The 24603-nt window shown below is 42.8% G+C and overlaps 1 protein-coding gene across 3 annotated transcripts in view; it reads left to right on the forward strand.

The window, feature by feature from the left end:
- The window catches only part of LOC143767938 (uncharacterized), a 52972-nt gene extending 29677 nt beyond the window's left edge, over positions 1-23295 (forward strand). For all 3 annotated transcript variants that reach the window (XM_077256476.1, XM_077256474.1, XM_077256475.1), the window contains 6 exons: positions 14249-14398; positions 14528-14707; positions 14790-14913; positions 14997-15094; positions 15326-15416; positions 21106-23295. In XM_077256476.1, the coding sequence (XP_077112591.1) occupies positions 14318-14398; positions 14528-14707; positions 14790-14913; positions 14997-15094; positions 15326-15416; positions 21106-23042 (2511 nt within the window). In that variant the 5' untranslated portion in view covers positions 14249-14317 and the 3' untranslated portion in view covers positions 23043-23295. The remainder of the gene's footprint in view (positions 1-14248; positions 14399-14527; positions 14708-14789; positions 14914-14996; positions 15095-15325; positions 15417-21105) is intronic.
- Positions 23296-24603: the final 1308 nt, after the last annotated feature.

Raw genomic sequence — 24603 nt, forward strand, 5'->3', positions numbered from 1 at the left:
AATCAAAATATCATCCAAATACACAATCAAGAATTTATCAAGATAATTGCGGAAAATATCATGCATGAAGGACTGAAATACAGAAGGAGCATTAGAAAGCCCGAAAGGCATCACAAGGTATTCAAAATGGCCTTCGGGCGTATTAAATGCAGTTTTCCATTCGTCACCCTGTTTAATACGAACAAGATTATATGCCCCTCGAAGGTCAATCTTAGTAAACCATCTAGCCCCCGTAATCCGAGCAAACAAATCAGAAAGCAAAGGTAAAGGGTATTGGAATTTGACCGTGATCTTATTAAAAAGGCGATAATCAATACAGGGTCTCAAGGAGCCATCCTTCTTGGCAACAAAAAAGAATCCTGCTCCCAATGGTGACGAAGACGGCCGAATATGCCCCTTCTCCAAAGACTCCTTAACATAACTCCGCATGACGGCATGCTCTGGCACAGACAGATTGAAAAGTCGGCCCTTAGGGAACTTACAGCCAGGAATCAAGTCAATAGCACAATCACAGTCCCTATGTGGAGGAAGGGAACTGGACTTGGGCTCATCAAATACATCCTGGAAATCCGACAAAAACTCAGGAACATCAGAAGAGGGGGAAGAGGAAATTGACATCAAAGGAACGTCACCATGTACCCCTTGACAACCCCAACTAGTCACAGACATAGACTTCCAATCCAGCACCGGATTGTGTACTTGTAACCATGGAAAACCCATAACAACAACATCATGTAAATTATGCAACACCAGAAAACGGCAATCTTCCTGATGTGCTGGAGCCATGCACATAGTCAGCTGAGTCCAATACTGAGGTTTATTCTTGGCCAACGGTGTAGCATCAATACCCCTCAAAGGAATAGGGCTCTGCAAAAGCTGCAAAGAAAAACCACAGCGCCTGGCGAATTCCAAGTCCATTAAGTTCAGGGCAGCGCCTGAATCCACAAATGCCATGACAGAAAAGGATGACAATGAGCAAATCAGGGTCACAGATAGGAGAAATTTAGGCTGTACAGTACTGATGGTAACAGATCTAGCGACCCTCTTAGTACGCTTAGGGCAATCAGAAATAGCATGAGCAGAATCACCACAGTAAAAACACAGCCTATTCTGACGTCTGTATTCCTGCCGTTCTGCTCTAGTCAAAATCCTATCACATTGCATAGGCTCAGGACTCTGCTCAGAGGACACTGCCATATGGTGCACAACTTTGCGCTCGCGCATGCGCCGATCAATCTGAATGGCTAGAGACATAGATTCGCTCAAACCAACAGGCGTGGGGAACCCCACCATAACATCTTTAAGGGCTTCAGAAAGACCCTTTCTGAAAATTGCTGCCAGAGCATCCTCATTCCATTTAGTGAGCACAGACCATTTTCTAAATTTCTGGCAGTATAATTCTGCCGCTTCTTGACCCTGACACAGGGCCAACAAGGTTTTTTTCTGCATGATCCACAGAGTTAGGTTCGTCATACAATAATCCGAGCGATTGAAAAAATGCATCTACATTAAGCAATGCCGGATCCCCTGATTCAAGGGAGAATGCGCAGTCCTGAGGGTCACCACGCAGCAGAGAAATGACTACTTTAACCTGCTGGATGGGACTACCAGAGGAATGGGGTTTCAGAGCAAAAAACAATTTGCAGTTATTTTTAAAGTTCAAAAACTTGGATCTGTCCCCATAAAACAAATCTGGAGTAGGAATTCTAGGCTCTAAAGCCGGGGTCTGGACAACATAATCTTGGATACTCTGTACTCTTGCAGCAAGTTGATCCACACGAGAAAACAAACCCTGAACATCCATGCCCGCACCAAAATCCTAAACCACCCAGAGATTAAGAGAAAAAAAAAGACAAAACAGACTACAGAGAAAAAAAAAAATGGCTCAGAACTCTTTTTTTCCCTTCTTTTGAGATGCATTTAACTCATTTGAGGCTAGTTGTACTGTTATGACCTGGCGGTTAAGGAGCGACATGCGACGAGCTCTGAGCAGGTGGTAACTATACTGACCGCAGTTCCTGATCTTAACTAGAAGTAGCTGTGGGATGTTCCTGTCACTCTCTAGACACCTTGTCATAGCCGGAGAACTAACTGCCCCTAAAGGTAGAAACAGGAAAGCTATCTTGCCTCAGAGAAAATCCCCAAAGGGTAGACAGCCCCCCACAAATAATGACTGTGAGTGGAGAGGGAAATGACATACGTAGAATGAAACAAGATGTAGCAAAGGAGGCCACTTCTAGCTAGATAGATAGTACAGGACAGAACACTGTGCGGTCAGTAATAAAAACTAGAAAAAGTCCACCGCAGAGAATGCAAAAATCTCCACACCTGACTAAAGGTGTGGAGGGCAAAATCTGCTGCCCAGAGCTTCCAGCTTAGCTGAATAGATCCATACTGATAAGCTGGACTAGAAAGAAAAAACATATAATATGCTGAACAATTAAGTCCACAACAAGTGGACTGCAAAAGGACAAGCAATGACTTATCTTTGCTGAACTGGTCAGAGTGTCAGGGAAATCCAAAAGAGATGTGACTCCAAGCAGGAACAATTGACAACTGGCATTGACTGAGGGATAAGGCCAGACTAAAATAGCCGAGCCAGAAAGACAATCAGTGGAAGCAGCTGCTGATGCCAAGAGCGGAATTCACAACATTCCCCATGATGATCCTATGTCATTTGAGCATTGTTCCCATTGATTTCCATCATTTTTAGACACTAAAAAGACCCCCGGGGGGGGGGGGGGGTTGCGGCAAAAATGCTCAGGTGTCCCATAGACTTGCATTGGGCTCGTTGCTCAGGTCGAGCACCTGAGTATTCCAATTTGCCCAACCTGAGCAACGAGCGTCCAAGCATTTTAGTGTTCGCCCATCACTAGCTCTAATCCAATGGTGAGATAGGGATTTACCCTAAAGAGTAACAAATTGTGGGTTTGTTATAGAAATGTTATATTTAGGGGGGTTTGTGTTGTCTCCTTATAAGGCTGTCTCCTTATAAGGCTGTCAGGAAACGCTGCGTGTTTGACGCTGCGTAGAGCCGCAGCGTCAAACACGCATGGGTATATTCCCTTCCTTTGAGGTCCATGCTGTCAGACTCTACGTCCCCTTCTCCATGCGAGTGGCGGTGGTGTATCGTCCTCCCGGCCCCTCTCATCAGTTCCTGGATCACTTTGCCACCTGGCTTCCACACTTTATCTCCTGTGACACCCCCACCTTGATCATGGGTGATTTCAACATCCCCATTGCTTCTCCCCTCTCCCCATCGGCTTCTCACCTTTTATCTCTAACCTCCTCTTTTGGCCTCTCGCACCATACTAACTCTCCAACGCATGAAGATGGAAGCTCCCTTGACTTGGTCTTCTCCCGGCTTTTCTCAGTGGACAATTTCAGAAACCCCCCTCTCCCGCTCTCTGACCACAACCTTCTTTCCTTCTCTATCAAGAACTGCCATCCCGCTCAGGTCACCCCCACTTTCCACACTTATAGAAACATACAGGCCATTAACACCCAGAAACTTATGAGGAACTTGGAGTCCTCATTGGCCCCAATCTCCTCCATCTCATGTCCTGTTTCTGCTCTGAAGCATTACAATGAAACCCTGCAAAGTGCCCTGGATGAAGTTGCACCTCCTATACATAGAACAACTCAGCACAGACAGCGACAACCATGGCCCACGCTGCAAACACGTTTCCTGCAGCGGTGCTCCAGGTGCGCCGAACGTCTGTGGAGAAAATCTAATCTACCCGAAGATTTCATCCATTATAAGTTCATGCTAAAAACCTACAACTCTGCCCTTCACCTCTCCAAACAAACCTATTTCAACACCCTCATCAACTCACTGTCAAATAACCCTAAACGTCTCTTTGACACTTTCCAGTCCCTACTCAACCCAAGAGAGCAGGCCCCAACCACGGATCTCCGCGCTGACGATCTGGCCAATTACTTCAAAGAAAAAATTGACCACATTCGACAGGAAATCATCTCTTAATCTCTTCATATCATGCACTGTCCTCCCTCCCCCACTGCATCTAGTTCACTCTCTGACTTTGAACCAGTTACAGAAGAAGAAGTAATCAGGCTCCTTGCATCTTCTCGCCAGACCACTTGCACCAGTGACCCCATTCCGTCACATCTCCTCCAGTCCCTTTCCCCGGCTGTCACCTCTCACCTAACAAAAATATTCAACCTTTCTCTCACTTCCGGTATTTTTCCCTCCTCATTTAAGCATGCCATCATACATCCATTACTTAAAAAACCATCCCTCGATCAAAACTGTGCCGCTAATTATAGACCTGTCTCTAATCTTCCCTTCATCTCTAAACTCCTCGAACACCTGGCCCACTCCCGTCTTACCCGCTATCTCTCAGATAACTCTCTTCTCGACCCTCTTCAATCTGGCTTCCGCTTTTTACACTCTACTGAAACTGCCCTCACTAAAGTCTCTAATGACCTACTAACAGCTAAATCTAATGGTCACTACTCCATGCTAATTCTCTTGGATCTCTGCAGCATTCGATACTGTGGATCATCAGCTTCTCCTCAATATGCTCCGCTCCATCGGCCTCAAGGACACCGTTCTCTCCTGGTTCTCCTCCTATGTCTCTGACCGATGCTTCACTGTATGTTTTGCTGGTTCCTTCTCCTCTCACCTTCCCTTTACTGTTGGGGTTCCTCAAGGATCAGTCCTAGGCCCCCTCCTCTTCTCTTTGTATACTGCCCCTATTGGACAGACAATCAGTAGATTTGGTTTCCAGTACCATCTCTATGCTGACAACACCCAATTATACACCTCTTCTCCTGTTATCACGCCGACCTTTTTAGAAAACACCAGTGATTGTCTTAGCTGTCTCTAACATCATGTCCTCCCTCTATCTGAAACTGAACCTGTCAAAAACTGAACTCCTCGTGTTCTCTCCCTCTACTAACCTACCTTTGCCTGACATTGCCATCTCCGTGTACGGTTCCACCATTACTCCAAAGCAACATGCCCGCTGCCTTGGGGTCATCCTTGATTCCGAGCTTTCATTCACCCCCCACATCCGATCACTGGCTCGCTCTTCTTATCTTCATCTCAAAAACATTTGTAGAATTCGCCCTTTTCTTACTTTCGACTCTGCAAAAACTCTTACTGTTTCACTTATTCATTCTCGTCTGGACTATTTATCTCTCTACTAATCGGCCTCCCTCTTACCAAACTCTCCCCACTCCAATCTGTCCTGACTGCTGCAGCCAGGATCATATTCCTCACCAACCGTTACACCGATGCCTCTACCTTGTGCCAGTCATTACACTGGCTACCTATCCACTCCAGAATCCAGTACAAAACTACGACCCTCATCCACAAAGCACTCCGTGGCTCAGCTCCACCCTACATCTCCTCTCTGGTCTCAGTCTACCACCCTACCCGTGCCCTCTACTCCGCTAATGACCTCAGGTTAGCATCCTCAATAATCAGAACCTCCCACTCCCGTCTCCAAGACTTTACACGTGCTGCGACGATTCTTTGGAATGCACTACCTAGGTTAATACTATTAATCCCCAATCCCCACAGTTTTAAGCGTGCCCTGAAAACTCATTTGTTCAGACTGGCCTACCGCCTCAACGCAATAACCTAACTATCCCTGTGTGCCCTATTAAAAAAACAAACAACAACAAAAAAAACATAATCCGTTTCCTCGCATCATGTTCTCATACACGTTATGCAGTTAATAGCCCTCTGTGTCTGTACTGCTACATACTTGGGCAGTTAACTGGTTCATGCAGCGTTACATGAACACCCGAGCCTTACACTATGGCTGGTCCAAATAACTAAAGCAATTGTTACCATCCACCTCTCTTGTCTCCCCTTTTCCTCATAGTTTGTAAGCTTGCGAGCAGGGCCCTCATTCCTCTTGGTATCTATTTTGAACTGTGATTTCTGCTATGCTGTAATGTCTATTGTCTGTACTTACAAGTCCCTTCTATAATTTGTAAAGCGCTGCGGAATATGTTGGCGCTATATAAATAAAATTATTATTATTATTAACCCCTTCCCAGGCTACAAACATCGGTCCCCCAGTCTTTGGCTTTCCCTCTCTGGCGCAGAAAATAGCACGGGAGCCCACGCCATTTTTATTTTTTTTTCACATTTTTTTTCAATTAAATAGATATTGCTTTTAAGGCCGGTGTCACACTTGCGAGAAACTCAAACGAGTCTCTCGCCTCAATACCCAGCACTGCCGCCGCCACTCGGCCCGGAGTGTTCAGCTGCATAGAAAGAATAGGATAAGGGGTTGACAGTACAAAATGCAGCAGAGTCCTCAGAAAAATAATGCGATATCGTAGAATAATCCGAGGACCACTAGTAGTCAATGTCAAAAATTCTTTTGTTAATTAGATATTGTTACCAGTCATATACTGCACCAACGTTTCGGCCAGCGAGGCCTTTGTCAAGGTGATTATCTACAAAATAATATGACATAATGAAAACAAGCCAAAATATTCACTAATATAGAGATCAAAAAATAAACTGGTCTATCATCCACCAGAAATACATTTTAGATAATGAAAAAATGCAATCGTGTATCAATAAATATACATACATACATAAACGTATAAGTACGTGTATATGTGACCGCAGACATATGTAACGTGTCATAGAGATTTAACAACGAAAAAATATTCAATAGAGACGCCACCATATAGCAAACGTCAGTTGTGGAGACTGCGAAATAAATAATAATGACAACAATTACTACACATGGTTAATATCAAAACATTACAGGTATATCCCAAAGTTCAGCAGATATACTAAAGAGGTCCACAAAAGTGAAAGCAAGTAGTCCCATCTTACACCTCAAAGAGTGATATAACAAAGATGACGGTATACTAGTATTTACTGTGGGGAAATCCGATAAATAACCGTAGTCAGTACGCCAGTAAATGTATAGTGAAAGAAAGAATCCCCAAAGGGAGGTGAAATGTTACCTGTTCATGGAATCCTGTGTGCATTGGGGTAAGCCACTGTGGTGGAAATGTGCCGCGTGTTACAGACCGCCGCCTATTTATGATGTAAAAGCGCCGATGACCGGAAGAAGGACACTGCGTGTAAAGAGTAAGAGCGCAGGCGCAAGAAGACCTAGTGGCGCATGCGTGTTAGAGGCTCAGGGACGGAAGTGGGGCAATCTAGAGCGACTCTGATGATAGCGCTACTATATATACAAAAAGGAATGGAACCAGAGCGCTTGCTCCCTATATGTGAAGAAGGGATCAACAAAGAGCGCTGTCATTATATGTAAAAGAAAAAAGGTGTATGGATGTAAATCCGGGATAAATATAGTAGGAATAGGGAAAGGAAAAAGGACCTTAAGTTTAATATTGTCAGAATGTGGAGGGAAGATGGTATATGGAGATGAGTGAATAGAGAGACATTAAATATCAAGAATGCGTAAATGACTACAGAGATCTACCGCATAATAAACAGAAATGTCTACACCCATATAGGAAACCAACCTGCACCCGAAAAGTGAAGGACCTCTGCATTATAGCTAAAAGAGAGAAACAAGAAAAATATGCATTACCTTCTTATACAGTTGTTGTGAAAACCTATAACATTCTACATATGAGATGGAAATCCTGATAAGCCTACCAGTCCATTAGTGTTACTGATACGTACATATTTCCTTAACAGGATAAAGAGAAATAGTATATCCTTATATACATGTATATATATTTACATATATATAAGAAAGAGACATCCATATGCACAGGTCACCTGTGACGTCCTGTAAATAATGTCAAGAACACGAATTGGAGAAGAAAAAAGCACCACATGAAATTAACGAAAGAAAGCGGTGTTCCAACCTTCAATAAAATACCTCGTATTCTCTGTTTAGGCCAAATGGTTCTAGAGTTTGAAGAGTGTGAATCCAATAAGCCTCTCTTTCTTTCTATAATAGCTGTGACTCTTCATATGTTATTTATTTCATTAAGTGTTCTTGCGGTCTCGGATATGTTGGAGAAACCACCCAACATATGAGACCGCATCTCACAACACAAATCTACCATCCGTTGTAAGAGGGCGATGTTACCTATACCTTCACACTTTCTCACAATCACAAGATTTCGCAGTTACACTATCAGGTAATAGAGAATATACCCATGGCTAGAAGGGGTGGTAACTGAATATTGAAGTTAAAATAAAGAGAGGCTTAGGCCTCTTTCACACTTCCGTCGTTTGGCATCCGTCGTTTTGGGCAAAAATCGGATCCTACAAATGTGCTCGCAGGATGCGTTTTTTGCCCATAGACTTGTATTAGCGACGGATGACCACACGTCGCTCACAGGACGCGTTTTTTGCCCATAGACTTGTATTAGCGACGGATGACCACACGGTCGCGTCTGTCGTGCGACGGATCCGTCGTGTTTTGGCGGACCATTGTCACAAAAAAATTCAAGTGAACTTTTTTTTGTCCATCATGTCCGCCATTTTCGACCGCGCATGCCGAAACTCTGCCCCCTCCTCCCCGGACTGCAGAATGGGCAGTGGATGCGTCAAAAAACTGCATCTGCTGCCCACGTCGTGCAAAACTTCAACAACATCCGTCGGTACGTCGGCCTGACGCATTGCGACAGACCCGTACTAACGGAAGTGTGAAAAAAGCCTTATTGGATTTACACTCTTCTGTCCCTAAGCCTCTAACACGCATGCGCCACTAGGTCTTCTTGCGCCTGCGCTCTTACTCTTTACACGCAGTGTCCTTCTTCCGGTCATCGGCGCTTTTACATCATAAATAGGCGGCGGTCTGTAACACGCGGCACATTTGCACCACAGTGACTTACCCCGATGCACACAGGATTCCATGAACAGGTAACATTTCACCTCCCTTTGGGGATTCTTTTTTTCCTTTCACTATACATTTACTGGCGTACTGACTACGGTTATTTATCGGATTTCCCCACAGTAAATACTAGTATACCGTCATCTTTGTTACATCACTCTTTGAGGTGTAAGATGGGACTACTTGCTTTCACTTTTGTGGACCTCTTTATCTGCTGAACTTTGGGATATACCTGTAATGTTTTGATATTAACCATGTGTAGTAATTGTTGTCATTATTTTTTATTTCGCAGTCTCCACAACTGACGTTTGCTATATGGTGGCGTCTCTATTAAATATTTTTTCGTTGTTAAATCTCTGACACATGTTACATATGTCTGCGGTCAGATATACACGTACTTATACGTTTGTGTATGTATGTATATTTATTGATACACGATTGCATTTTTTCATTATCTAAAATGTGTTTCTGGTGGATGATAGACCAGTTTATTTTTCGATCTCTATATTAACCCCTTCATGACCTTGGGATTTTTCGTTTTTCTGTTTTCGTTTTTCACTCCCCTCCTTCCCAGAGCCATAACTTTTTTATTTTTCCGTCAATTTGGCCATGTGAGGGCTTATTTTTTGCGGGACAAGTTGTACTTTTGAACGGCATCATTGGTTTTACCATGTCGTGTACTAGAAAACGGGAAAAAAATTCCAAGTGCGGTGAAATTGCAAAAAAAGTGCAATCCCACACTTGTTTTTTGCTTGGCTATTTTGCTAGGTTCACTAAATGCTAAAACTGACCTGCCATTATGATTCTCCAGGTCATTACGAGTTCATAGACACCTAACATGACTAGGTTATTTTTTACCTAAGTGGTGAAAAAAAATTCCAAACTTTGCTAAAAAAAAAAAATTGCGCCATTTTCCGATACTCGTAGCGTCTCCCATTTTTCATGATCTGGGATCAGGTGAGGGCTTATTTTTTGCGTGCCGAGCTGGCATTTTTAATGACACCATTTTGGTGCAGATACGTTCTTTTGATCGCCCGTTATTGCATTTTAATGCAATGTCGCGGCGACCAAAAAACGTAATTCTGGCTTTTCGATTTTTTTTCTCATTACGCCATTTAGCGATCAGCTTAATGCTTTTTTTTTATTGATAGATCGGGCGATTCTGAACGCAGCGATACCAAATATGTGTAGGTTTGATTATTTTTTTATTGATTTATTTTGATTAGGGCGAAAGGGGGGTGATTTAAACTTTTATGTTTTTTTTATTTTTTTCACATTTTTTTTAACTTTTTTTTTTTCACTTTTGCCATGCTTCAATAGCCTCCATGGGAGGCTAGAAGCAGGCAGAACTCGATCGGCTCTGCTATGTAGCGGCGATCATAAGATCGCTGCTACACAGCAGAATTGCAGGTGTGCTGTGAGCGCCGACCACAGGGTGGCGCTCACAGCTACCTGCGATCAGTAACCATAGAGGTCTCAAGGACCTCTATGGTTATCTTCCTAATGCATCGCCGACTCCCGATCATGTGACGGGGGTCGGCGATGACGTCATATCCGGCCGCACGGCCGGATGCGGTAGTTAAATGCCGCTGTCTGCGTTTGACAGCGGCATTTAACAGGTTAATAGCGGCGGGTGAATAGCGATTTCACCCGCCGCTATTGCGGGGACATGTCAGCTGTTTAAAACAGCTGACATGTCCCAGCTTTGATGCGGGCTCACCACGGAGCCCTGCATCAAAGCAGGGGAGCTGACCTCGGACGTACTATCCCGTCCGAGGTCAGTAAGGGGTTAATGAATATTGTGGCTTGTTTTCATTATGTCATATTATTTTGTAGATAATCACCTTGACAAAGGCCTCACTGGCCGAAACGTTGGTGCAGTATATGACTGGTCACAATATCTAATTAATAAAATAATTTTTGGCATTGACTACTAGTGGTCCTCGGATTATTCTACGATACAGCTGCATAGAAATACATGCAGCCGCACACTCCGCTCCCGAGTGCCGGTGGCAGTGCCGGGTATTGAGGTGAGACTCGTGTGAGTTTCTTGCAAGTGTGACACCGGCCTAACGCTGATTTCTTGTGTGTGTCTTTATTTAAGGCCGGGATCACACATGCGAGAAACTCGGACGAGTGTCGCATTTTAATACCTGACACTGCCGTCAGCACTCGGGACCAGAGTATGCGGCTCTATGTATTTCTATGCAGCTGAATGCTCCGCTCCCGAGTGCCGGTGGCAGTGCCGGGTATTGAGGTGAGACTCGTGTGAGTTTCTTGCAAGTGTGACACCGGCCTAACGCAGATTTCTTGTGTGTGTCTTTATTTAAGGCCGGGATCACACATGCAAGAAACTCGGATGAGTCTCGCATCTTAATACCCGACACTGCCGTCAGCACTCGGGACCAGAGTATGCGGCTCTATGTATTTCTATGCAGCTGAATGCTCCGGTCCTGAGTGCCGGTGGCAGTGCCGGGTATTGAGGGGAGACTCGCGTGAGTTTCTCACATGTGTGATCCCAGCCTAACTCTTTATTATCATTTTACTATGTTTATTACTAAACAGCGGGCTTGGTATTTATCTATCTATCATATCTATCTATTATCTATCCATCATATCTATCCATCATATCTATCTATTATCTACTGATATATCTATCTATAAATATATCTATCTACAGATAGATATATCTATAGATAGCTAGATATATCTATAGATAGCTATATATATATATATATTTATATATATATATATATATATATATATATATATATATATATATATATATATATACCGTATAGATAGATAGATACCGTATATACTCGAGTATAAGCCGAGATTTTCAGCCCATTTTTTTTGGGCTGAAAGTCCCCCTCTCGGCTTATACTCGAGTCATACGCAGGGGAGGGGGAGCGGGGGCTGTGTAATTATACTTACCTGCTCCCGGCGCGGTCCCTGCTTCCAGCGCTGCATCTTCCTGTACTGAGCGGTCACATGGTACCGCACATTACAGTAATGAATATGCGGCTCCACCTCCCATAGGGGTGGAGCCTCATATTCATTACTGTAATGTGCGGTACCATGTGACCGCTCAGTACAGGAAGAAGATGCAGCGCTGGAAGCAGGGACCGCGCCGGGAGCAGGTAAGTATACGGGGAGGGGGAGCGCTGCGCGATAGTCACCTCTTCTCCGTTCCGGTGTGGCTCCGTCTTCAGCGTCCCCTGGCTGTGACGCTCAGGTCAGAGGGCGCGATGACGTGGTCAGTGCGCGCCGTCTGCCTGAATGTCAGTGCGGAGAAAGCTGAAGACGGAGCCACACAGGAAAGAGGAGCAGGTAAATATTAAAAGTGCGGGGGCCTGAGCGACGGAGAGGTGAGTATGTGATTTTTTTTTGATTTTTTTTTTATCGCAGCCACAGCATATGGGGCAAGTGCCTGTATGGAGCATCTATGGGGCCATAATGTTTGTGCAGCACTATAAGGGGCAAGTGCCTGTATGGAGCATCTATGGGGCCATAATGTTTGTGCAGCACTATAAGGGGCAAGTGCCTGTATGGAGCATCTATGGGGCCATAATGTTTGTGCAGCACTATAAGGGGCAAGTGTCTGTATGGAGCATCTATGGGGCCATAATGTTTGTGCAGCACTATAAGGGGCAAGTGCCTGTATGGAGCATCTATGGGGCCATAACGTTTGTGCAGCACTATAAGGGGCAAGTGTCTGTATGGAGCATCTATGGGGCCATTATTAACATTTATGCAGGATTATATGGGGCATATTTTAATATGGAACATCTAATGGGGCCCATCAAACTTTATGGAGCATTATATTGGACTCCTGATTCAATATGGATATTCAAAAACACTTAACCTACTGATGTCTCAATTAATTTTACTTTTATTGGTACCTATTTTTACTCATGAAATTTACCGGTAGCTGCTGCATTTTCCACCCTAGGCTTATACTCGAGTCATTAAGTTTTCCCAGTTTTTTGTGGCAAAATTAGGGGGGCAGCTTATACTCTGGTCGGCTTATACTCGAGTATATACGGTATATAAATAGATAGATACAATAGATAGATACATGAGCTAGATATGATAGATAGATTAGATAGAGATAGATAGATAGATCTATCTATAGATCTAATCTATTTATCTATTATATATCTATCTGTGTGTCTAAACATTATTCTTTAATGGAGTATGTAAATGAAGAGGTTGGACAAGAAATGACATCACAACTCTTTTTTTTTGGTATATCTTTATTTAGCTTACAATACACACAAATCCGCATAAAAAATGCATGAAAAACGCAGATGACCTGCCAGTGACCTCAGGTGCAGATTTTACCTGCGTCAAATCCTGAGCAAATCTTGATGCAATCCTGACCGTGGAAACATACCCTAAGAATCACAATGTTTTTTTTTTCCTTTTCCGCTGATAGATACAAACGACACAACTATCAAAGATGGGAACCAAAGAAGCATGTATTACTCTCATAGTTTGGGGCCACTACACAGTGTAATATTCACACAGTATTGTTTTTTTTCTGGTGTTTTTCATGTATTATAGGGAAACTACAGGAAAATGCTAAAAAAAAAATCTAGAAAAAAAACACTACGTTGAGAGATTATCATCAAATAACTCTTATCTTGTTGTTCTTAGGCTAGGAATTCCTCCGTGAAGCCCCGCCCTCGGCCGCACCTCCGCCGCTAGCTCCGCCTACTTCTGCATGCGGCCTGCGTACCTATCTTTAACATTAGGTACGCAGGTCGTGCGGCTGTATGCGGATGCTTCCGCATGCGTCGTTTTGACGATGCGGCGACCAGCGTAGGGCGCAGTTGGTAGCAATTTCTTTTTTTTGCCGCATCGTCAAAACAACGCAGCCCTCCGCAGCTCCTCAAAACGCTAGTGTGAAACTAGCCTAACAAACAAGCTTTTATAAAAGCCTCAAACTTCTGTGTGTGAATCAGACCTGAGATCTAACGTGATAGAAGATTACAGTGCGGGGAAGACGGGAAACCTTCATATAGACGGCCGGTGGTGATGGAGTCAGTGACGGACTCTGGCCAAATATGTTTCTAGAGCCGCAGTAGGAGATGAAGATGTCGTCCTCATCATGGAGTCGTTATTTCTCCTGTCACGTGTAATGAATATCTCCTGCAGTATTGCTAATGTCGATTCCAGGGTCGGTAAATGAGACGAGAATTAGCGTTATGGAAGATGAGTCTATGAGGAACGTATTCAGCTGCCGACTCCGAGGAAGAAACTGCTTGTTGTCTGTGGCCGAAATATATAGGTTTTATTAGTAGATGGAAAGAAGAAAACTATATACTGTAAAATAATAAATCTCATATGTTTCCCTTATTATCTCCAGTAATTGTATTATTACACAGGATTTGTATGATGTTACATCGGCTCATCTTCTCATTCAGGTCTCTTCAATATCGGATCCTCTCAGTGAAGATATTCTATAGAAGAGAATTTTCCTGATTTACCCATCAATGATGGATATGGACAGAGAAAAGATGGCGGAGAGAATATTAGACCTCACCCTAGAGATCCTCTTCCGGCTTACTGGAGAGGTGAGAGATTCTGATGACGTCACATTACATCATTCTTATCTATGGGAATAACAGATGGACGGAACTGGAGAGGTGGGGACTCTGGAAATGTTTGTAGTGAGATTTATTAATGTATCTCTCCATAACCAGGATTACACAGTAGTGAAGAAGACCTCTAGTGAGTGCTGTCAGGACCCTGTGTCTGAGGGATGGGGAAGACCCCTGAGCCCAATCACGAGGTTTCCACCTCACTCCATAATACACAAAGACATCAATGACCAGAAGATCCTAGAACTCACCTACAAGATGATTGAACTGCTGACTGGAGAGGTGACACTGCTGGGAATGCTGGGACATTATACAGTAACACTGTGAAGAGATTGGGGGATGACGGTATCATTGTATGTGTCAGGTTCCTGTAAGGAGTCAGGATGTCGCTGTCTATTTCTCCATGGAGGAGTGGGAGTTTTTAGAAGGACACAAAGATCTGTACAAGGACGTCATGATGGAGGTTCCCCAGCCCCTCATATCACCAGGTAATAGACAGAACTAAATACACACGGCCTATAATAATCTGTGTGTAAAGAATGAATTCAGTCTCTGTATGTGTTTCATCCAGTTCTATCCAGTAAGAGGACAACACCAGAGAGATGTTCCCGTCCTCTTCTTCCACAGGACTGTAAACAAGGAGATCCCAATGTTCCTCAGGATCATCAGGTAGATAGAGATAAGGTGTCATGATATCTCCCATATGTTGTGTACATGGTGGTGAAGGTAATGTGCTTAGTCTTGTTTTATCCACCAATATTATATGCTTAGTCTTGTTTTTTCCACCAATATTATATATTTTTTTACTTGTGTAATGAGAACAATGGAGATGGCAGGATTAGAGATGATGATAGCTGTGAATTCTCAATCTGTCTGTGACTTTTACAATATTTATTTTAGGGTGAAGATCTGACCCATATTAATACTACAGAGGCCTATATGAGAGATGATGAGCGATGTAAAGAGGAGATTACTACTTATAACTGGCCAGGTGAGTAGTAACCACTAAATATAGAGAAGTCACAGATTCTTCTCAGTCACCGGCTGTGGCTGCATTATCGGTGGTGTAGTCCGGCCGTATCACAATCGTGTGATCACCATTTTGCCGCTAGACCACAATATGTTCCTCCACCCAAAAGGGTTCAAATGACGTTGGTCATTGAAAGCCCTTTTTTCTATAGAAGTTACAACCTGGAGGCTCCACCTACCCCCTGGGATTAGAAGACGCTGACCGTTATCTGCACAGATCTGTAAACTAAAAAGCCAAATGACAGCGTACGTAGAACGTGCTGACAAGTTAGAAAATCACATGAAGAAAAATATTAAAATGGCCTCTAAGAGAAAGCGGAGGGTAATGATGCTGTTGGCTTTCTAGATCCCTGATATCTTATTGGATGAATCTCCCTTCTCTCCCTTCTGTGCTGCTGAATGTGCTCATATGGTCCCTACAAGACCAGGTCCAGTCTTTCTGGCCAAACTTCGCTTTTTTGATCGGTAACATTAAATGTGCAGTGAGGCCAAGTGTGACTTTCTGTACAATAACCAACAGAGTTTCCCTTTATCCTGACTTTACAATTGAAAATTGGCTAACTTCAGACAGGGTCATGAGAAACTACATAAAAACATTACACCTGTGCCATGATATATCTCTAAGCTGTCCGTGGTTCATGGCTGTAAAATACATTTATTCATGCCTGCAGGAGATGTGTTGGCTTGGCTCGAGTCCTGGTTTCATGGATTCACCCCACGTCATAAATTCCATTATGTTTATAATCCTAAGGAATTCCGATTACTCCACAATCTCTCCTGAAATGGGGGCACTAATACTTTCTCTACTCTTCTGGTCAGCACTCATAGTAGCTCCAATGGTCCATCATAAATGAGTGCAAGTCCTGTTTAGTATTGGAGCTTGCCCCTCATGCATACGTTGTTGTTAAGGATATAACATGTTTTATTTTTTGTTCTATGTCTGTTTATTTAGTTTTTCATATTGTATGAGTCGTGCTGGAATTGGCCTGCCTCACTTATGTGAGCCTGTAATCTTCGTGGTAGCCCGAGATCTAAACTTTATTCATTTAATACTTTTTAAAGAAACTCATTTAATGGAAAATATTGCCTGAGGTCTAAATTTACTTGCTGTTCTGTGGTGTGACATGGCAAAAAGCATGGTCAGATAGCTAGGTCACAACCAGGAGGGCAGAGAAAATACAAAATTAGAAGATGCAAGAGTAGTCAGTAAACAGGCCAGGGTCACAACAGGAACCAGATACAGAAGCCGAGCACAGATGACTGAAACAGAGAACAAGGCTGTACCTGGCAGCTTCCGGCAATATGCTTTGAGTTTTAGTAGGGCGTGGGGGTTTCCAATTGGCTGAAGCAGGAATAATAATAATTTTATTTCTATAGCCCCAACATATTCCGCAGCACTTTACATTTTGTAAGAAATCGGGTGTTCATGTAATGCTGCATGAACCGGTTATCAGTCTAAGTATGTAACAGTACAGACGCAGAGGGCTATTAAATAAATAAAGAGTTTGAGAACATGATACGAAGAACCTGGTTATGGTAAAAATTTTGAAAGGGCAACACAGGGGATAGTTAGATTATTGTGTTGAGGCAGTAGGCCACTCTGAAGAGATGCATTTTTAAGGCACGTTTAAAATTGTGGGTATTGGGAATTAATCGAATAAACCTGGGTAGCGCATTCCAAAAAATTGGCAAAAACAAGTGAAAAGTCTTGGAGACGGGGGTGGGAGGTTCTGATTATTGAGGATGTTATTCTCAGATCATTAGCAGAACAGAGGGCACGTGTAGAGTGGTATACTGAGACGAGGGAGGAGATGTAGGGTGGTGCTGAGCCATGGAGTACTTTGTAGGTGAGAGTGATAAGTTTATACTGAATTCTGGAGAGGATGGGTAACCAGTGTAATGACTGGCACAAGGCAGTGGCATCGATGTAAGGGTTGGTGAGGAATATGATCCTGGCTGCATCATTCAAGACAGATTGGAGAGGGGTGAGTTCGATAAGAGGAAGACCGATTAGTAGAGAGTTACAATAGTCCAGATGAGAATGAATAAGAGAAACAGTAAGAGTTTTGCAGCATCGAAAGAAAAGGTTGAATTCTAGAAATGTTTTTTAGGTGCACATAACAAGAGCGAGCCAGTGATCAGATGTGGGGGGTGAATGAAAGCTCTGAATCAAGTATGACCCCATGACAGCGGACATGTTGCTGGGGAGTAATGGTAGAACCACACACGGAGATGGCAATGTCAGGCAAAGGTAGGTTTGTAGAGGGAGGAAACACAAGGAGTTCAATTTTTGAAGAGGGTCGAGAAGAGAGTTATCTGAGAGATAGCGGATAAGACGGGAGTGGATCAGGCGTTTGAGGATTTTAGAGTTGAAGGGAAGATTACAGACCTGTCTATAGTTAGCGGCACAGTTTTGGTCCAGAGATGGTTTTTTAAGTAATGGATGTATGATGGCATGCTTAAATGAGGAGGGAAAGATACCAAAAGAGAGAGGGAGAAGTTGAATAGTTTTGTTAGGTGAGTGGTGACAGCAGCGGAAAAGGACTGGAGGAAATTTGACATAATAGGGTTACTGGTGCAAGTAATAGGGCGAGAAGATGCAAGGAGCCTTCTGTGACTGGTTCAAAATCAGAGAGAGTGAGCTAGAGGAGGGGAGGGAGGACAGTGCATAGTATGAGGGGATTGGGAGAAAATTTCTAGTCAGACAGGGTCAATTTTTTTCTTTGAATTAATTGGCCAGATCGTCAGCGTGGAGATCCGTGGTTGGGGCCTGCACTCTTGGGTTGAGTAGGGAATGAAAAGTGTCAAGGAGATGTTTAGGGTTATTGAATAGTGAGGTTATGAGGGTGTTAAAATAGGTTTGTTTGGAGAGGTGAAGGGCAGTGTTGTATATTTTAAGCATAAACTTATAATGGATAGATTGGATTTTCTCCACAGATGTTCGGGGCACCTGGAGGAAACGTGTTTGCAGCGCGTGCCAGGGTTGTCGCCATCTGTGCTGAGTTGTTCTATGTATAGGAGGTGCGGTTTCATCCAGGGCACTTTGCAGTGTTTCATTATAATGCTTCAGTTCAGAGTCAGTACATGGTAAGGAGATAGGGGCCAATGATGACTGTAAGTTCTTCATAAGATTTTGGCTGTTAATGGCCTGTATATTTCTATAAGTGTGGAAAGTGGGGGTGACCTGAGCAGGATGGCAGTTCTTAGCCGAGAATGAAAGAAAGTTGTGGTCCGAGAGCAGGAGAGGGGAGTTTGGAAAATCATACACTGAGCAAAGCCGGGAGGAGAACAAGTCGAGGGAGTTTCCGTCTTCATGCGTAGGAGAGTTAGAATTCTGCGAGAGGCCGAAAGAGGAGGTTAGAGATAAAAGGTGAGTAGCAGATGGGGAGAGGGAAAAAAAAATGGGGATGTGAAAGTCTCCTATGATGAGGGTTGGGATGTCGCAGGAGAGAAAATGTGGAAGCCAGGTGCCAAAGTGATCCAGGAACTGATGGTAGGGGCCCGGAGGATGATACACAACTGCTACTCACATGGAGAAGGGATGTATAGTCTGACAACATGGACCTCAAATGAAGGGAAGATAGGTGAGGGTACTTGAGGGATAACCTGAAAGGTACATTTGGGTGATAGGAGCAGACCAACGCCTCCACCTGCTCTGTTGTCCGTTCTTGGGGTATGAGAAAAGTGTAGTCCACCATATGAAAGGGCAGCAGCAGCGGTGGTGTCTGACTCCAGGATCCAGGTCTCGGTAAGAGCCAGAAGTTTAAGAGAATCAGAAAGGAAGAAGTCATGGATGAAGGAGAGTTTATTACACACTGAGCGAGAATACCAAAGGGCACAATTAAAAGAGACCTAAGACACACAGAGAATGTTAATGAGATTTGAGGGGTTTCTGAATGTAGCAGTAGAGGGGTGCGACTTACTATAACATGAGGGGCCAGGGTTGGGAGAGATATCTCCTGCGACTAGGAGAAGGAGGATAGAAAGAGTGAGCAGATGGTTAAGAGACTTGTGAAAGCGTCTCTTCTGTTGAATGGTGGGACTGAATGGATCTGTGCAATTTAGCAATGTGAAAAGAGCGTGAATGCTATACATAGTAGAGAAGAGGACTGATGGGGCCGATGTGGATGAAGTGTAAAGAATTAATGCATGCACGGTGGATGTGTGTGAATGCAGCAACCAGAATATAAATGATAAAAATGCATATGGTGAGTATTTGTTGCATTCCAAATGTACTGGGAATAGGTTTGTTTAAATGTCTTACCTGTCTCTTGCCCTTTCTAACTGCCATGTATAACTGCAAGATACTCTGAAAAATGTACTTTGAATAAATGTAGATAAATGCCACCCCTACATAAATGCATCCCCAAGCTGTGTCTGAATATAGAGGACGCTTGCTCTTAGATCTATCACTATTTTACCTCGTTAGCAATCAATCAACCAAGTTAAGACAGCAGGAGACAATAAATGGAGAGACAAATAAACAACTTTGCAGGCCTACATGGATCATAAACCTCTTTGACAAAGTTACATGACCTTACAGCATTAAGGGAAAGGCAGAGTAAGAAGAAGAAACTATATACCATTAGATATGCTTGCTGACGTGGAATAGAAATGACTCGAGACATGCAGGATCTATGCAGTAGTTGAATGAGCTATATACCTGTATGAAGAGAATAGGAAGCAGATTACTTCAGTTGGACACCACGCAATCCCATACTGCTAGACTGGATGGTACTACAGGTCCCAGGCAACCTAATCTTATTGGAAGGACAGAGCCTGTGCCATCCAGAGTTTCTGGTTGCTATATCTCCTGTGTCACCAGCGCTGCCTGCAGAATGAATAAGGCGGCACCTGGTGGCAGAAACAGACATTGCAGGAGCAGATCCAGTAAAAAATGTGACACATCATTTTCAGAAGTCCTAATATGACAAAATAGAAAACCATAGCAGTAGAAAACCCAATAAAGTGGCTCATTTTTGGAAATTATAGCCCTAAGGGAATTAATCTTTAGGAGTAGTGACTATTTTGACTTCACAGCCACTTTCTGGAAATTAGCACCGAGTGGATGTTGGAGAGTGAAAATTGCACATTTGCCATTTTATTACCCTACACATAGTGCCCACATAGTGCCCAGATTGTGCTCCAGGAGACACACCGTAAATGAAGTGGGTTCTTCTCAATATTGTATTGCCAAATACATGGATGTTGAATGTGGTTGGGGCACACTGCAAGGCTCAGAAGTGAGGAAAAGATTTGACTTTGGGAGAGCGGATATTGCTGAATTGGTTTATGGAAATCATGTTGCTTTTCAAGAGCTTTTGAGCCACTAATAATGTGGAAACTTCTGTTTTTCCTATGGCAGATGATGGACCTGAGTGGGGCTTGTTTTTTGTGAGATGAGTAGAAGTATTTATTGTTGTTATTTTCACCTACATTTAGGATGCAGAATGAACAAAAAGTCGAACACCACGCTCTACTGGTTCATGCTATGAGGTTTTTTATCAGACTGTGAAATGTCATTGTCTTGGTGAATAATTAAACTTTTTTAACATAACTTGCATGTTTACAGAGAGTTTAAGAAGAAGTGTTAAAAAATATAAGTTTCAAAGATTTTATTCAAAAATATTAATTGGTTTTATTCTTGGCAGATGACTGTACCAGGAGATCAGAGGGACAGCTGACAGCTTCAATTTTTAAATCAGATGATTTAAGATTTGAGATTACACAGGATACAATTGAAGTGAATGCCATTACTCCAGATATACCATCATCCTTTCGTAGCAAAGATCTACCATCTGATCTTTTGAAACAGGTCCTGTCTTCTGATTCATTACCGACCTCTGAGGAAAATCTAAGTCACAAAATAAGCATTAAAAAACAAACTAATAAAGCAAAGAAGCCATTTTCACGTTCAGAATATGTAAATAATTTTCCCCTCGAAAAGTCTTTTCTTAAATATCAAAACATTCACACAGTGGAGAATAGATTTTCTTGTTCCAAGTGTGGGAAATATTTTAGCCATAAATCACATCTTGTTACACACCAGAGATGTCACACAAGTGAGAAGACAATTTCATGCTCAGAATGTGGAAAATGTTTTAACCGGAAATCAAGTCTTATCACACATCAAAGAACTCACACAGGGGTAAAGCCATTTTCATGTACAGAATGTGGAAGATGTTTTAACCAGAAATCAAGTCTTAAAACACATCAGAGAACTCACTCAGGGGAGAAGCCATTTTCCTGTTCAGAATGTGGGAAATGTTTTGACCAGAAAGCAAATCTTGATAGCCACCATAGAACTCACACAGGGGAGAAGCCTTTTTCATGTTTAGAATGTGGAAAATCTTTTACAGATAAATCATGGCTTATCAGACATCATAGAACTCACACAGGGGAGAAGCCATGTTCCTGTTCAGAATGTGGGAAATGTTTTCACAGTAAAGCGAGTCTTGATAACCACCATAGAACCCACACAGTGGAGAAGCCTGTTTCCTGTTCAGAATGTGGGAAATGTTTTAGCTATAAATCATATCTTGTTATACATCAGAGAAGTCACACAAATGAGAAGCCATTTTCTTGTTCAGAATGTGGAACATGTTTTAACCAGAAATCAAGTCTTATCACACATCAGAGATCTCACACAGGGGAGAAGCCATTTTCCTGTTCAGAATGTGGGAAATGTTTTCGCCATAAAGCGGATCTTGATTACCACCACAGAACCCACACAGGCGAGAAGCCTTTTTCCTGTTCAGAATGTGGGAAATGTTTTAACCATATATCACATCTTATCACACATCAGAAAACTCACACAGGGGAGAAGCCATTTTCATGTTCAGAATGTGGAAAATGTTTTATCCAGAAATCAAGTCTTACCACACATCAGAAAACTCACACAGGGGACAAGCCATTTTCATGTTCAGAATGTGGAAAATGTTTTATCCAGAAATCAAGTCTTATCACACATCAGAAAACTCACACAGGGGACAAGCCATTTTCATGTTCAGAATGTGGAAAATGTTTTAACCATATATCAAATTTTATCACACATCAGAAAACTCACACAGGGGAGAAGCCATTTTCATGTTCAGAATGTGGAAAATGTTTTAACCAGAAATCAGTTCTTATCACACATCAGAGAACTCACACAGGGGAGAAGCCATTTTCATGTTCAGAATGTGGAAAATGTTTTCGCCATAAAGCGGTTCTTGATTACCACCACAGAACCCACACAGGCGAGAAGCCTTTTTCCTGTTCAGAATGTGGGAAATGTTTTAACCATAAATCAATTCTTATCACACATCAGAGATCTCACACAGGGGAGAAGCCATTTTCATGTTCAGAATGTGGAAAATGTTTTAACCAGAAATCAAGTCTTATCACACATCACAGATCTCACACAGGGGAGAAGCCATTTTCATGTTCAGAATGTGGAAAATGTTTTACAAATAAATCAGGTCTTATCAAACATCAGAGAACTCACACAGGGGACAAGCCTTTTTCCTGTTCAGAATGTGGGAAATGTTTTAACAAGAAAGTACTTCTTGATAGCCACCATAGAATTCACATAGAGAAGTCTTTTTAATGTTCAGAATGTGGAAAATGTTTTGAGAAGAAATCATCTCTTCTTAGCCATCTGAGCATTCACACGGGGGAGAAGCTTTTTTCATTTTCTTAATGCGGGAAATATTTTACATGGAAATTAACTTTTTATAAACTTCAGAGAAGTCACACAGGGGAGAAGCCTTTTTCATCTTCAGAATGTTTTAACTGAAAATTGTACCTTCTCATTTCTCATGTTTGGTGACTTTACAATAAAAACACTCATACTTTCCTTCCATGCCGGTACTGATCCATTGGTGTCGCGATTCGCATTCCTGCATTTCTTATCGAAGGGCTCATCATCCCACTTCGGTGCCATTACTACCTCAGCTTGGAAAGAGAAGCACTCTTAGGCCGGGGTCACACTCAGCGTAGGGAAATACGGTCCGTATTTTACATGCGTAATACGCAGAAATATTCCCAAAATAGTGATCCGTATGTCATCCGTAGGCAGGGTGTGGCAGCGTATTTTACACATGTTTACATCTGTATGTAATCCGTATGCTTTCCGTAATGCGTTTTTTAACGCAAACTCGCAAATTGGACATGTTAACGGTTTTGAGGCCTGAAAATAATTTAAATCATCAGCCTAATCCTAGTTAAGGTCTCAACAACAGATTAAACCCTCCCATATGGCCATTTTGTTGCTGTGCTTGGGTAGGTGTTGTGGTGTTACTTGTCTGACCTCCTGCAATTCACACCAACTCCGGGTGTTATTTAATTGGGACTTTTCACGCCGCTTTGGCCAGCCATACCCTGCAATAGTTGATCCGCGAAGGAGAAGAAGAATGTGGGTGCATCCACTTTTGCAGCAATGCACCACTAAAGGGCATTTTCACAGACTCTATTCAGCTCTGTGGACACATCCGGGAAAATTCTACAACTACTGTCGGATGACAATATCCACCTGTGATATGTTGTTGGAGATCGTACGTCCAGGAATCACGTATCAGGATACCAGGATGCAGAAATGCATATCCGCAGAGGAGTGTCTTCTCCTTACCTTACGGTATGTAATCACCATCCTCACATACTGTATGTTGATGATATTTTTTTGGTAATGTCAACCCCTTAATCCCATATGACGTACTATCCTGTCGAGGTGACCTGGGACTTAATTCCCAATGATGGGATAGTACGTCATATGCGATCGGCCGCGCTCACGGCTCTGTGTTAAAAACTGTAGTGAAACACTTGGGGGTTCAAAGTTCTCACAACACATGTAGATAAGTTCCTTGGGGGGTCTAGTTTCCAAAATGGTGTCAATTCTGGGGGGTTTCTACTGTTTAGGTGCATCAGGGGCTTTGGAAATGCAATGTGACGCCTGCAGACCAATCCATCTAAGTCTACATTCCAAATGGCGCTCCTTCCCTTCCGAGCTCTGCCATGCGCACAAACGGTGGTTCCCCCCCACATATGGGGTATCAGCGTACTCAGGACAAATTGGATAGCAACTTTTGGGGTCGAATTTCTCCTGTTACCCTTGGGAAAATACAAAACTTTAATTTTTGTGAAAAAAAAATAATTTTTATTTTCACGGCTCT

Source organism: Ranitomeya variabilis, chromosome 4 (assembly GCF_051348905.1).
Source record: "Ranitomeya variabilis isolate aRanVar5 chromosome 4, aRanVar5.hap1, whole genome shotgun sequence".
NCBI lineage: Eukaryota > Metazoa > Chordata > Amphibia > Anura > Dendrobatidae > Ranitomeya > Ranitomeya variabilis.